General features: G+C 37.8%; 1 protein-coding gene across 1 annotated transcript in view; it reads left to right on the forward strand.

Annotated features, from left to right (window-relative positions):
• The window catches only part of SVEP1 (sushi, von Willebrand factor type A, EGF and pentraxin domain containing 1), a 183517-nt gene that overhangs the window by 52913 nt on the left and 114921 nt on the right, over positions 1-15683 (forward strand). The window contains 2 exon segments of the mRNA XM_032636134.1: positions 10436-10594; positions 11422-11601. Coding sequence (XP_032492025.1) covers positions 10436-10594; positions 11422-11601 — 339 coding nt within the window.

A 15683-nucleotide genomic window follows, 5' to 3' on the forward strand; every position in this document is an offset into this window, starting at 1 on the left:
GCGAGCTCAGTAGTTGTGGCACACAGGCTTAGTTGCCCCGCGGCATGTGGGATCTTAGTTCCCTGACCAGGGATCGAACCCGTGACCCCTGCATTATAAGGCTGATTCTTTATCACTGGACCACCAGGGAAGTCCCTCTGGTAACATTTTAAATATTACCCCTACCAGGGATAGAGTTTTCTCCCAGAAGGTTCTCAAGTTCCGTAAGAAAATAGACTTCTGTTGGGCCTACACACGTCTGAATCTCAGAGATAGATTCACCCTAGATTCAAGTTGAAAACCTGTTGCATTGGAATTCATGGGACTTCACATTTAAATAATGATTAATTGGTAATTTAAAAAACTCATGAGAGTACAGTAAGATATGTACTTTCATTCCTGATAATGGGAATATACAATAACTTGACAGTAGACTAATGAAAAGTTAATATTATTTTGCCTAAGGAAAAAAAATGTTAATGGGTGAATGATATAAGGGAAAAAGATGATTATAGGAACGTTGTTTTTAATTGTAAAACATTGGAATCAACCTAAATATTAAACATGAAAAGAATAGTTAAACCAGAGTAGTCAAGCTTATGGTAAATTTTATTTTCTTCTTTATACAATTCTTAGCTATTAGCTATTTTAGAAGGAATAAATAAGTTGAAGATAATTCTAAAATCTCCAGAGGCCTTTCCTAAAAGTGCTTGCCCGTGAAGTTTTAATTGCAAAACTCAGGATGATCTCACATTTCTCACCCAGACAGTAAACATCTTAAGACAATTAAGAGTTTTCAGGGAATTCCCTGGTGGTCCAGGGGCCCGGGTTTGATCCCTGGTTGGGGAACTAAGATCCCACAAGCCGCGTGGCACAGCCAAAGAAAAAAAAAAGAGAGAACACAGAGTTTTCAACTACAAAGACTTTGCCTAAGTGTTCTATACTCAGCCAGGTTATATTTGTGTGTAATATATGTGTTTATGTGTGATATATGTATTTATGTCTATATGTGTATGTATGTGTGTACACATATATTCTTAACATATGACGCTTACTTCGCTGATGCATCTTCTTTTGGACACAGTCTTTTGAGAGTTTTGTCTTTTCATTTTTGATAGACTCGTCCTAATCCATCAGTAATTTCCTTTCTAGTTGGAGCAGATGTTTACGTTTGTAACATGGTGTCCTGCAGCTTGGGTGCCATTTGCTGCTCTGGCACCACACAGTTGCCTACATTCACATTTTTGCCCAAATAGTATTCCAGCCAGATGAGCTAACCAATCACAGGGAGGTTGGCAGGATGCTAAGTCATTTTACACAGATTCAGATGTGCAGAATCCAGGTCAGTTAAAAAAGTCTCCTCTTCTAATTCCTTGAAAATAGAAAGGATCTTGGCTGTCTACTAAAAAGAAAGTCCCTCATATGTATACCTAGGTCCTTGTCCTGTACTTGTGACAAGGATTGACTTAGCCTCGGGGAAAGCTGGTTCTTTTCTAGTGCAGTGGACCCCTGTGCTCAAAATCCCGACACAACTGTTTGTAGGAACAGATTCCTTATTCAGAATGAATCCATAAAGTTGAGAAGAAGCATGATATTGTAATAATGAAGAGCCTTTTTTTGGGGGGGGGGCCCAGATAACTTGCTTGATGTCCTACCTGGATACAGCAGCAACGAGGGCTTTTGATTTGCACAACTCCTGGGTCCCATTATCATCTACATGAATGGGCACACTTGGAGTTGTGTACTTCACAGCCTGAATGCAGCTGATGCAACTTCCCTAAAACTATATTCTTTAAAGAGTTTCATTAACCTTTAAAGGTGAATTGTGCAAAGAACAGAGGCTCTTAGTATTTATAGAGATTTTTAAAACATTAATCTTAGATTATGTATAAGAAGGAATTTTGTAAAGTATAAGTTACTGTATAATAAATATTATTAACTAAAATAGTCATCTAAAGGATTGATATTTAGAGAACAGAGAGTTCTTTATATTCTGCAGATTCCAAACTGGTTGATATTTTTATTTACTTGAGTCAAAAAATTGTGTTGACAGTTGAAGAAAAATCTAATGTTAGCACATGATAATTTCAGGAATCACAGTTCCAATAATAGTAGCTGATAACTGCTAAGATGTTTCTGAAAAGAGAAAGTGCTTATTTTAACAACAACAAGAAGAGCAATTAAGAAAGATTATTTGGTACATTTCCAGGAAGGGAATCATTTCATATGATAAAGAAAAAAATTGTACCCTAGCCCTTTACCATCACTTGTGGAACTTTTTCAAACCACGGTTAATTTCATCTTTTCAACTTTTGCTTGGTTTTAGATGGGGAATTTCCCCCCTTGGGAATCAAAGAAGTTGATTACACCTCTCCCACTAGAGTTGTGCAATGCCTTTAAATAGTTTTCCTAAAATCTGTTTTCCATTACCATTATGAATTTCACAATACATTTCCAAACGTATTTTTGGATATTTTTATCCAAAGCACTGTTCTCCAGTGTTGTAAATTCTTGATTACTCAAAAGGTTTTGGAGAGTAATGGTGTAAGATTAGCTCCTTTTTATGTAATATTATTTTTTAAATAAATTATAAAATCTGTAGATAAAATCTCACTGTTCATATGAAAAGTTTATTTAACTTTTCAGTATTATTCTATTTGTAGAATCATCAAATGTTAGCATTGGAAAGGTCATAGCCATCATTAAATGTAACCTCTGTATTTTGTAGGAAAACTTCTTAAAAAATCACTTGCCAGTGACCCCGTAGCTTGTTAGTGGAGCAGCCAGGATAGCAACTCAGTTGTCTTGGCTCCTAGTCTAACGTCCTTTCACTCCGCCCTGTTGTTACTCCCTCTGACTTTGGTCCTTCCTCCACACTAACCCATCCTCCACTTCCAATAGAGCTTGTTTTCTCCTGCCCTCCTTTGACTGAGTGACTGCTGGTTAGGGCAATGGGATGGGCAATGGCTGGGTCAGATGACTGGAAGACTCCCTGAACTTACAAGAGTGTGTTCCCCATGGAGAGAAAGAGACAAGTGCGTATGTTACCCACAGTGTGATATGTGCCAGAACGGAGGTGGGGGTAATGTGCTCTGAGGCACAGAAATGAAGGTAACAATATCTGTCTGAAAAAGTTAGAGAAGCTTTGAAGAACAAGTTAGTCTTGAAGGATACTGGAGGTTCATTTAGAGAAAGGAAAGCATATGCCAAGGCAGAAGCTAAGTGGAAGATAGGAAAGGGAAAGAGAGGGAGATAATGTTTACCAAGCACCAGAGCATCTACTGGGCACAGCAAGCCATAAAAAAAAGTATAACTGTCTCTTTTATAGTTGAGAGAATTAAGAGTTGGGGACATTATTCTAACATTTACTGAATGCCAACTACATGCCCGGCATTGTTGCTTTACTCACATTATTTCAATTAATCCTAACAACAAATTTATAAGGCAAGTACTACTAATATTACACGCAAAGAAACAAAGTCTCAGAAAAATTAAGTAAATTGGTCAAGTTCCCAAGTCCAGTAGACTGAGGTCGGGGAGGTGTGCTGCAAAACTAGTCTCTGCTTGATTCTGGAGCAGTTTCTGATCAGGATACGGAGTTCACTGGTTCATTGTAGCAGACAGGGGAAAGTTGTAGATGGATCAAAGAGTTACAGAAAAACCCAAAAGAACTTTTTGGCCAGCCCAGTAGATCAGAGTAAAGAGAGAGGGCCTCATCCTGTTGGTGCAGTTTTTGACAGAAAATGCTTTGATCACATTTATATTTTAGAAAGATGTTCAGGCATCTGGATTAAAGAGTAGAGATGAAGGTTGAGGGAACCAGTGAAAGGACTTTGTAAAAACCTGGAAGAGAGGTAATGAGTTCCTGTCTAAGATAGGAGTGATGCAGAGAGAGAAGTAGGAATCAAAGTGATCTCTGAGGTCAGAGAACCAATAACTGTGAAATGAACTACAGCATTTGAGACAATGACTTTCTCTTATGTATAATTTTTATTTACTTTTAATGTTTTTGCACAATACCTATTCAGTATAACAAAACAAGAAAATGTAACTCAGCAAAAATAAACAAACTGGGAAGGCTCATAATTCTACCATGATTATATGCCATGTATTCATAACATTATAGAATTTTATGCATTCATTAGCCAGAAGATCATACAATACATATGGTGTTTGAAACATGCGTTTTTTTACACTCAACTACACAATTTGCTTGACCTTCCATGTCAAGAATTCTGTTTTTATGGCTAATACCATTTGATGGATTTGTCATAAGAATTTAACAAACCCCCCATCTTTCGACATTTGTCTTGGTTTCCAGTGCTGTGTAATGACAGACAATAATTATACATACTTATATGTGTAGGTAAAAAATGTTTACTTTCACTTGGACAAATTATTAGAAATGAAATGCTATATCAAAGGGAAAGCTCCACTTGAGGCTTTTGGTGTCTACCCTCAGGTTGCCCTACAGAGTTGGAGAGAGCCTGTTTGCCCACATGTCTGCCAGCAATGGGTACTAACATCCATTAAAAATTTTTCCAAATTAAGAAGTAGTCATCAATTTGCATTTTTCATTATAAGTGAGGTTAGACAGTGTATCCTACTATTATAGATCATTTTCATTTCTTCTTTAGTAAATTTCCAGCTTTTGTTCTTTGTCAACTTTTCTATTGAAGTATTCCTATCTTTTTCATATATTGGAAAAAGCTCTTTATGTGTTAAGCTTTTATTTCTCTTTAAGGTACTAATTTGTTTGCTTCCTGAAAATTTTTTGAAATATTTAACATATATTTTAACATCCAACTATTTTTAACCTGTATCTCTGGCTTGTTTTTAAGTTTATATCTTATCAGCAGGGTTAAATTAACCCATTACTATTATTGATGATAACTGATATATTTAGTTTTACTTCCATTACCTTAGTTAATGACATTTTGTTATAAATTCTTTCTGCTATTTATCTTCTTGTTCTGTTTTTCTTTTTTAAAAATTTTTAAACTTTTTTTTTTTTTATGGTAGGTCCTTGTTGGTTATCTATTTTAAATATAGCAGTGTGTACATGTCAGTCCCAAACTCCCAGTCTATCCCTTCCCCCTACCTTTCCCCCATGGTAACCATAAGTTCATTCTCTAAGTCTGTGAGTCTGTTATGTAAATAAGTTCATTTGTATCATTTTTTTAGATTCTGCATATAAGTGATATCATATGATATTTGTCTTTCTCTGTCTGACTTATTTCACTTAGTATGATAATCTCCAGGTCCATCCATGTTGCTATAAATGGCATTATTTCATTCTTTTTAATGGCTGAGTAATATTCCATTGTACATATGTACCACGTCTTCTTTATCCATTCATCTGTCGATGGACATTTAGGTTGCATCCATGTCTTGGCTATTGTAAGCCGTGCTGCAATGAACACTGGGGTGCACGTATCCTTTCGAACCATGTTTTTCTCCAGATAAACACCCAGGAGTGGGATTGCTGGATCATATGGTAACTCTATTTTTAGTTTTTTAAGAAACCGCCGTACTGGTTTCCATAGCGGCTGTACCAGTTTATATTCCCACCAACAGTGTAGGGGGGTTCCCTTTTCTCCACACCCTCTCCAGCATTTACTGTCCATTTGATGATGGCCATTCTGACTGGTGTGAGGTAATCTCATTGTAGTTTTGATTTGCATTTCTCTAATAATTAGTGATGTTGAGCATCTTTTCTTGTCCCTCTTAGCCATCTATATGTTTTCTTAGGAGAAATGTCTATTTAGTTCTTCTGCCCATTTTTTGATTGGGTTGTTTGTTTTTTTGGATATTGAGCCACTTGAGCTGTTTGTAAATTTTGGAGACTAATCCCTTGTCAGTCACATCATTTGCGAATATTTTCTCCCATTCTTTGGGTTGTCTTTATTTTGTTGTGGTTTCCTTTGCTGTGCAAAAGCTTTCAAGTTTAATTTGGTCCCATTTGTTTATTTTTGTTTTTACTTCCATTACTCTGGGAGACAGATCGAAAAAGATATTGCTGTGATTTATGTCAAATAGTGTTCTGCCTATGTTTTTCTCTAAGAGTTTTATACTATCTGATCTTACATTTAGGCCTTTTGAGTTTATTTTTATGTACAGTGTTAAAGAATATTCTAGTTTTGTTTTTTTACATGTAGCTGTTTAGTTTTCCCAGCACCGTTTATTGAAGAGACTGTCTTTTCTCCATTGTAGTCTTGCCTCCTTTGTCGTAGATTAAATGACCATGGGTGCGTGGATTTATTTCTGGCTTTCTGTCCTGTTCCATTGGTCTATGTTTCTGTTTTTGTGCCAGTACCATGCTATTTTGATGATTGTGGCTTTGTAGTATAATCTGAAGTCAGGGAGCCTGATTCCTCCAGCTCTGTTTTTCTTTGTCAAGATTGCTTTGGCTATTTGGGGTCTTTTGTGTCTCTATACAAAATTTAAGATTTTTTGATCTAGTTCTGTGAAAAATGCCATTGGTAATTTGATAGGGATTGCGTTGAATCTGTAGATTGCCTTGGGTAGTATAGTCATTTTAACAATATTGATTCTTCCAATCCAAGAACATGGTATATGTTTCCATCTGTTTGTGTCGTCTGCAGTTTCTTTCATCAGCATAGTATAGCTTTCAGAGTACAGGCCTTTTGTCTCCTTAGGTAGGTTTATCCTAGGTATTTTATTCTTTTTGATGCAATGGTAAATAGGATTTTTAAAAAATTTCTCTTTCTGATCTTTTGTTGTTAGTGTATAGAAATGCAACAGATTTCTATATATTAATTTTGTATCCTGCAACTTTACCAAATTCATTGATGAGCTCTAGTAATTTTCTGGTAGCATTTTTAGGATTTTCTATGTATAGTATCATGTCATCTGCAAACAGTGACAGTTTTATGTCTTCTTTTCCAATTTGGATTCCTTTTATTTCTTTTTCTTCTCTGATTGCTGTGGCTAGGACTTCCAAAACTATGTCGAATAAAAGTGGTGAGAGTGGACATCCTTGTCTTGTTCCTGATCTTAGAGGAAATGCTTTCAGCTTTTCACCACTGAGTATGATGTTAGCTGTAGGTTTGTCATATATGGCCTTTATTATGTTGAGGTATGTTCTCTCTGTGCCCATTTTCTGGAGAGTTTTTTTATCATAAATTGCTGTTGAATTTTGTCAAAAGCTTTTTCTGCATCTATTGAGATGATCATATGGTTTTTATTCTTCAGTTTATTGATGTGGTATAGCACATTGTTTGATTTGCAGATATCAAAAAATCCTTGCATCCTTGGGATAAATCCCACTCGCTCATGGTGTATGATCCTTTTAATGTATTGTTGGATTTGGATTGCTGGTATTTCATTGAGGATTTTGGCATCTATGTTCATCAGTGATATCGACCTATAATTTTCTTTTTTTGTGGTATCTTTGTCTAGTTTTGGTATCAGGGTGATGATGGCCTCATAGAATGAGTTCAGGAGTGCTCCTTCCTCTGCAATTTTTTGGAATAGTTTCGGAAGGAGAGGTGTTAACTCTTCTCTAAATGTTTGATAGAATTCACCTGTGAAACCATCTGGTCCTAGACTTTTGCTTGTTGGGAGTTTTTTAATCACAGTTTCAATTTCAGTACTTGTGGTTGGTCTGTTCATGTTTTCTGTTGCTTCCTGGTTCAGTCTTGGGAGACTGTACGTTTCTAAGAATTTGTCCATTTCTTCTAGGTTGTCCATTTTATTGGCATACAGTTGCTTGTAGTAGTTTCTTATGATCCTTTGTATTTCTGTGTTGTCCATTGTAACTTCTCCTTTTTCATTCCTAATTTTATTGATTTGAGCCCTCTCCTTTTTTTTTCTTGATGAGTCTTGCTAAACGTTTATCCATTTTGTTTATTTTTTCCACATAGCTGTATATCTTATTTCATTCTTTTTTCATGGCATTTGTTTTTGTACAGGAGAAATGAAATGTCAGTTTGATTTTCCCATTTATTTTGTTTTTCTTTCCTAAACACTTGTCATACTTTTCCTTTGTTTTGGGCGTTAATCACTTTTTATTAATTTTGCCAGGAACTTGATGAGTTTTTATTGCCCTGAAACTTCAAGTAAGGAGTATTTTCTTGTATTAATATCACAGCTTTTACTTGTGTTGTTCTGGAATTTTTCTGGCTTCTTTTTATTGCCTCCAACAACAGCTTTAATCTTGCTGTTACAGTTTACGTTTTCTTCTCCGTTTGTATGTTTATCTTAATCATTTTCTCCTATAGCTGCTGCCTTCTGTTCAAAGGATACAGTGTTGTCTTGCATCTTCTTGAAGATCTGTGCCAATATTTACTGAACTTTTTATAAAAAGGAATATTCAGAAATATGAATAATTCAATAATAATTCAGTATTTAATGCTATGATGCTTTGAAGTAATGTTCCCTTTTTTTCTGCTGAAGTATTTTTCGTAAGTCACACATCATTATAACTTTCCTACACATGTTTCTCTCATTCTTAAATAGCTACAGCTGTATCAATTCTGGAATTTTCTACTATATACATGGGGAAATGTTCTCTTCTGTTTTTAAATATAATCAAGAATGTTAGAAGCATGATTTTTTTCTAAAAATTACATTATATTACGAGTCTTCTCTCTCAATAATGATTTCTTCTGTTTTTAGCATATTTTAGTTGTTAAAACAAGGACTTTTGCATCCAGGAGACCTGGGTTTGAGACATAGAACATGTAGTAGTAAAGAACATGGTGTCTGGATCCCAATTCTCTTGGTTCAAACCCCAGCTTTGTCACTTACTGTGTAACTTTGGCAAGTTAGTTAACCTCTTAGTGCCTTAGTTTTCTCATCTGTAAAATGAGATTAATAATATTTGTTACTTCATAAGTTCTTAAATGGATAAATAGATAGTATTTATAAAATATGTAGAATAGTCCCTGGGACATAGTGAAAGCTATGTAAATGCCTGCTTTAAAATTCTAGCTCTAATCTTCATCTCAATTTTGTTGTAAACCTAAAAAAAAGTCTTTAAAAAAGATAAACAGGGCTTCCCTGGTGGCGCAGTGGTTGGGAGTCCGCCTGCCGATGCAGGGGACACGGGTTCGTGCCCCAGTCCGGGAGGATCCCGCATGCCGCGGAGTGGCTGGGCCTGTGGGGCATGGCCGCTGGGCCTGCGCGTCCGGGGCCTGTGCTCCGCAACGGGAGAGGCTGCGACAGTGAGAGGCCCGCGTACCACAAAAAAAAAAAAAAAAAAAAAGATAAATAAGCCAGAGCTTGTCTACCCGGAAACAGGCCTTCAACAAATGACAATAGGAAGAAGAAAGGAGTGTACTACCATTTAAAAATATTTGACTTACTAATTACAAACAAGATAAATGTGATTTTGAATTTCAGCATAAAAATGTAATAAACCAACGTTAAATGCTAAAAACTTCTCCTAGCACTATCACCTGTTAACTGAGTAACTTTAGTCAAATCATCGAATTACTCTAAGCCTCCATTCTCTCTTTAAAATAGACACAATACTAATAAAAGTAATGTACTTATTAATAAAAATATTAGTAATTATTAATACTGTGAGGATTAAAGGAGATAATTTATATCAAGTATCACCACATAAGTGCACATTCCTTGGTTGCTACTATGTTTTTAAATAATGTAATGCATACTTGACTACACTACATTTATCTGGCTTTATTAAGTATCGCAAGTCTCTTTATTCCACAGTTTCTCTGTTGTTGAATTCTTAATTGAGAGTTACTTTACAGATGTGTAACACCAGGGAGAGTAAGTACAGATTCAAAGCCGCATTGTCAGTGCAGAGGGAAGATACGAAGCAAGATCAGGTCCTGCTTTTCAAATTTTTTTTTTTTTTTTTTTTCTTGAGCCTGGGAAAAGCAGGGTCTGTGATTCTTTTTTCTTCAAAAGACTTATTTCCCATCAGTAGGATCATTTCCCTCAAGCCCTTTACTTTCTCCTCACCCTTTGTCCAGTGCTTTGAACCGAAACAAGGGGCCCAGTGCTTTTTGCATATCTACAACTATTCTGTTCTGCTGGGAGTGAGTGTTGGGGGACACAACGGGGGAGGTGCAGCTGCACAGGTTGGGGGGGGGGTTGATGGAATATGGGGTATACTGTCTTTAGCACGATGTTTTTACGCGTTGAGTATCATTGATTCCTTTTAGTCCATTTACGTACATTGCTGTTTTGAATTTTCCCACAAATAAGCCCAGCCATATCATGCCATGATGTGTTGTGATTGTAACTAATTGTGGGACATCAAAGAGGCCACTTCATTACCTGCAAATAGCCAACTCTATCACTCTTTTAAAAAAATCTTGGTTTCTCTCCGTGCTTGAATTATACAGTTATTTCTATGAAAAGCTATTGTTTGGGACTTTTCCCCCCTAATCAGTTTCCAAAATGTTGTTAACTGTCCATTGATGTACCCCGCACGAAATGGGCTTCCCTGGCTTACCCACAGCTTGCCCATCCGGGACATACAAACCAGAAGGTTCACCAGGAGGAATCAGCACGTGCCTTCCGTGTCCTGATGAAAATCACACTTCTCCACCTGGAAGTACTTCCCCTGAAGACTGTGTCTGCAAGGAGGGGTACCGGGCATCTGGCCAGAGCTGCAGAGGTACGGATCCCACCACTGGCAGATAGGAAATATAAAAGCTGATCTCTTTTAGGGAAGTAATGCTGGTGTTTTCATCCAATTAATTGGGCATGGTCTTTAATATTCCTTCCTCTAATCTTATTTGGGGGGAATTCTTTGTTTTTATTATCTAGCATTCCTTATCACTGAACATATCCACATCTTGCTCCAGAGAAAGGAGACCTGAGACTCCACAAGCAATGTGACTATGAAAACAGATTTAGTTTCGGAAAAGATCTAAAATGAATCTAAGAGAGAGAAGTCACAAATTTAACAGCAAATTTGAATAACAAATGAGCTAGTTTGGGCTCTGGTGATGGTTAAATCCATTTAAAGAAAATACTTTTATAAGTAAAGTACTTTGATATTATTCATATCAAAAATTAAAAGTATTTAATTAGCCAAAGCTGTGGCTCTTGGGATTTGTGGCAGACATGCTTTGCTGGACTTATTTGTTCTTTATTTTATGCCACTCTAACTGAGAAGGAAAATCGCTAATGACATGAGGGTCAAGAACTAGAAAATTTCATATCCACATAGATATCAAGATTTTAAAATTTCTAAGCTTAAACCATAATATTTAGTCTGTTTTTAAACTTAACTGGAAGCAAATACCTAGTAAGCATGAGCCATAAGTGTTCTTCTTCCAAATGTGCACTTAGGAATTCATGTGCAGTAAATGGGAATGCTGTTGATAATTTAGCTCTGTGTATACAATGTCCTCTTGACCGGAAAAGAAAAAGCGGGGGGAGGATGCTTTATGGACAGAGACTCACTTTGCTTTTTACTCTTCTCCCTGTAAATGTTAGTTGTCCGCTGCCCTGCCCTGAAGCCTCCTGAAAATGGTTACTTTATCCAGAACACTTGCAACAGCCACTTCAATGCAGCCTGTGGGGTCCGATGTCACCCCGGGTTCGACCTCGTGGGAAGCAGCATCTTCTTGTGTCTGCCCGATGGTTTGTGGTCCGGTTCTGAGAGCTCCTGCAGAGGTATGCAGACTGCCAATTCACGTTGTTTATTGATTGTCTTGCTCGACATCCTCAACTTAAACTCTAATAGACTACTAGATTCTTTGTTTCTTTTGATTTCATAGACCATAGACCACAGAAAGAGAAAAAATTACAGGAGGTTTGAAGTCAGAACTACTAAGTTCAGTTGACCACATCATCATAAACTATGCCCTTTGTGTTTCTTCTATGAACAAGCAAAGGAAAGGCCTGCCTGGGAAAGAAATGGACAGGTTACCTTAAACCTCAGATTTCAAGCAGCCAAAACAGGGTCCAGGGAGGGTTTGGGGATGGTCAATGTGCGGCTTTGATGTCGACTTTGATTGTAGGGCTCCAAGGACCACACCAGTATCCTGTGACAAGAGTAGTTAGCCAATGTATACATCCCCAGCCTTCACTTTGAATAGACAGCATGCCACAGAAAGTGGGAGTTTGCTAAAATGACATCCCAAAGAGCCTCATCAGGCCAACAGAAAAGGGGGCAGTACCATAGATAGAACCTGAGGCTCCCACATCAGATACAGAGGAACAACAAGCACAATTGAGAGTACCTTAATTCATTTCCACTCTTGCCGTCTCCAAGACCTACTTTCCTACTTCTTACGACCACTGCATGGCCAACTTCCTAGGGTTTCACAAATTGGGTTGAAAGAGAAGGCTCTGTAAGAAGAGAGGGGGACAAGCCAAAGGACTTGAGAATCTCTGCCCGTGAAGCGTCTGAACACAGGATTCCCCCCGTCACCTCGGGTTGCCAGATGAAATACAGGACACCCGTTTAGATTCAAATTTTAGATAAATGACAAATAACTTTTTAGTATAAGTAAGTCCCATACAAGACTGGAGACCTTCTTATACAAAGAATTATTTGTTGCTTTTCTGAAATTCAAATTTAACTGGATATCCTCATTTGTTTGTTTTTATGCTAAATCTGGCAACATGACCCCCAACACATCCCCTAGGCATCCTTTGGCAATATAGTTTGCTGAGGCTCTGACTGTTCCAAGACCCTGTATCACCCAGCTCACTGGAGTAGGGTAAGAAGTTCTGTCTTCTAGTCCTCTCTTGGCTCCCACACCCATAAGGGAAGCCAACCTACTCACAACTTCAAGGTCATTTGTGAACCCCAGGAGACATTCACTGTTTGTATTAATCGGCTACCAATACTGAACTCATCTATGAATATGAATTTGCTTAAATCAGGTCCCAGTCCAGACCCTTATCTCTACTTAACAAAAAGAGAAGGAATCAGCAAATTGAACAAGGGAGACCTGAAAGAAGAGGGGAGAAAAATGGAATCACTGAGATTCAAAGGCAATTACATTGGTAGAATGAGATTAGGATTCCAAGAAATGGGAGAAATCTGAGAGGAGAAAGGTATCCTAGGGAGAAGAAAAAGGTTGCTGGCACAATAAACAGACATAGTCAAAAGCCAAATTAATAAGTCAGAAAATCAACGCAAGAAATCCTTGTGAAAGTAGAGCAACTTTGAAAGGTTAGAAAAAAGATGAAAGAATAAAATGACACGAGAATAGTCACAGGAAATAGAGTCTTCACAGATTAGGAATCCAGAGAGAGAATGGAGTGGAGGAGAAGCACTAATAGAAGATCAAAGAATATAACCGCAAGCTGAAATCTTGAAAATACACATGACTGAAATCTTTGATAGTCAACTTAAAATCACTTACTGGGTGCCAGAAAACAAATTATAGAAAACAGATCCATGTCTGGAAATAATCTTACTGAAACTTCTGAAAGCCCTGGAAAAATTAGAAAAGTGGGCCTATTTCACAGTTAGAAATAATATTGCCTATAAAGGAAAGGGAATCAGACTTGCCTTGAGCCCGTTATTAGCCGTTCTAAATGTTAGAAGATAAGTGTATGTTTCCTGAATTCTGAAAGAAAAGAATTAGACCCTAGATTTCTAAACTCCGACAAGCTATTGTTTATGTGGGAAAGCAAAGCAAAGACCTTCTTAGTCATACAGTCTCAAATGGTAAAAAGCCTATTACTGAAAAAGTTGATCATAGGAACCTCTTAGAAATATTCCTGTAAAGTTACATCGTTTTTAAGTTCTTTGTAAAACCTCTACCCCTTCTTCCAAATACCTCATGGCAGAAGGTAGGAAACATGACATTTTAACTTTCCACTTACTGACCTTCCAAAGAAGAGTAAGAAAATCAGGCAGACAACCCCTTTAGGGTAAGGTCTGGCCCTTGCCTCTTTAACCCTCTACAGTCTCCATCCTGAGCCTCGAATCCTACACTAAAGCCTTAAGAAATGGCCATGCTCTCTCAGGAAGCCATCCGTTTGCAAGTTGTTTCAACAGCCTTGATTGTCCAGACATTCCTTTGGTCCTTGTATATAAGCCCTCCCTGTCGCTCACCTTCTCATCTGGGATGGGATGACCCCTAACCTCTGTATGTGCATCCACAAACCTGTCCTGCCCGCATTCTAGCCCTTGCGCTTGTGTCAGGGTCAGTCAGGGAAGCCCAGGAAGTACACCATCTGTGCTATGGGATAAGGAACTTATTTTAAGGATCAGACCTTACACGATTTTGGAAGGAGCTGGGAAGTGGAAGGTCCAGAAGAGAAATTGGAGCATCAGAGGAGTTACTACCAGTTCAGTCTGAGAATCCAAGCCCACCCAGCTGCTGAAGTGGAACCACAAGGGAGAGAAGTGTGTTGGGAAGTTTAAGAGAAGCTTTATCTCTGTGTAACCATGCCCTGATGCTCTACATCCAAGAACCCAGCAGCGAGCTTGGGGCCACCGTGGGTCAACAGGGTCAGCAATTGGGATGCGGAGTGGAGGTGACCAAAGACAAGCTGGAACCTACTGTGCATGTGTGCATTTGTCCATCCCTGATTCTGCCTGCAGTGATCACTGCCTCTCTTCCGCCTTCCAAGATCAAGTGCAGGTTCTTCTTTTGATCAACCCTAAACTGGCCCAAAATAAGGGGATTCTGACAGTGTTTCCCAGCTTAACCAAATTGTTACAATACAAACCACCTTACTGACTTTAATTAATTAACTTGCCGATCACCTCTGCTAGTCTGTGAGCTCATTATCAGCACAGAACGTATCTTCCCCCACCCCAGCTAATCCTTGGTTATACTTCTGGTAAACGATATGGATAAGTACATTGACAAATAGATACACTGACAGTCTGCTTGTGTCACTTCCCATTATGCAGTCCCATTTTTAAAAAGTAGGCTTGTTGTCTTTTATGCAGTTTGCATTGATGTCCCCGTGTAAGTAAAATAACTGTAATCACAATAAGAGCGATGCTCCAGGATGTGAACTTTTCTAAGCTCCCTTTAATTTCACCTCCAAAAAACTACTCCCTAACTTACCAGCGAACGAAGTTGTCCTGAATGAAGGTACTAGGTCAGGCTCTTCCTCTGGCTCCTCATTAAAGGATTTAGTTATAGACGTACTTCGTTTTACTGAGCTTTGCTTTATTTTGCTTTGCTGATGTTGCAGTTTTTACAAATTGAAGGTGTGTACTGATAACAACCCCACGTTGTCAGATGATGGTTAGCATTTTTTAGCAATAAACTGTTTTTAAGTAATGGGCGTATATTGGTTTTTAGAATAATGCTAATTTGCACACTTAATAGACTACAGTGTAGTGTAAACATAACTTTTATATGCACCGGGAAACCAAAAAAATCGTGGGACTTGCTTTACTGCAATAGTCACTGTATTTGGTGGTCTGGAACTGAGCCTGCAATATCTCTGAGGTCTGCCTATACTTGAGGTATTGTTCTGTGAAACATATACCATAATTCAAAACACTTTTCCCCACATCTTAACATCCTAAAACTGAGATGTACCTCAACAACCGTGGCGTTAAATCCTTTCACAGACGTTACTGTTTCTTTATTAGCAGCTTGTAAAATAATGTCGTACCTTACAATTGGGGCGTCTGGGATTCGGTGAAATATGGCAGTTATGTGGGAATTCACTTCTGTTTCAGGAGGGTGGTATGGAGAAAGTAGCATTTTACAGATCTAATTTCAATCTAATTATAAAGACAGAGGATAAGTTTATTTTTTTCTTGACAA

Source organism: Phocoena sinus, chromosome 6 (assembly GCF_008692025.1).
Source record: "Phocoena sinus isolate mPhoSin1 chromosome 6, mPhoSin1.pri, whole genome shotgun sequence".
Taxonomy (NCBI): domain Eukaryota; kingdom Metazoa; phylum Chordata; class Mammalia; order Artiodactyla; family Phocoenidae; genus Phocoena; species Phocoena sinus.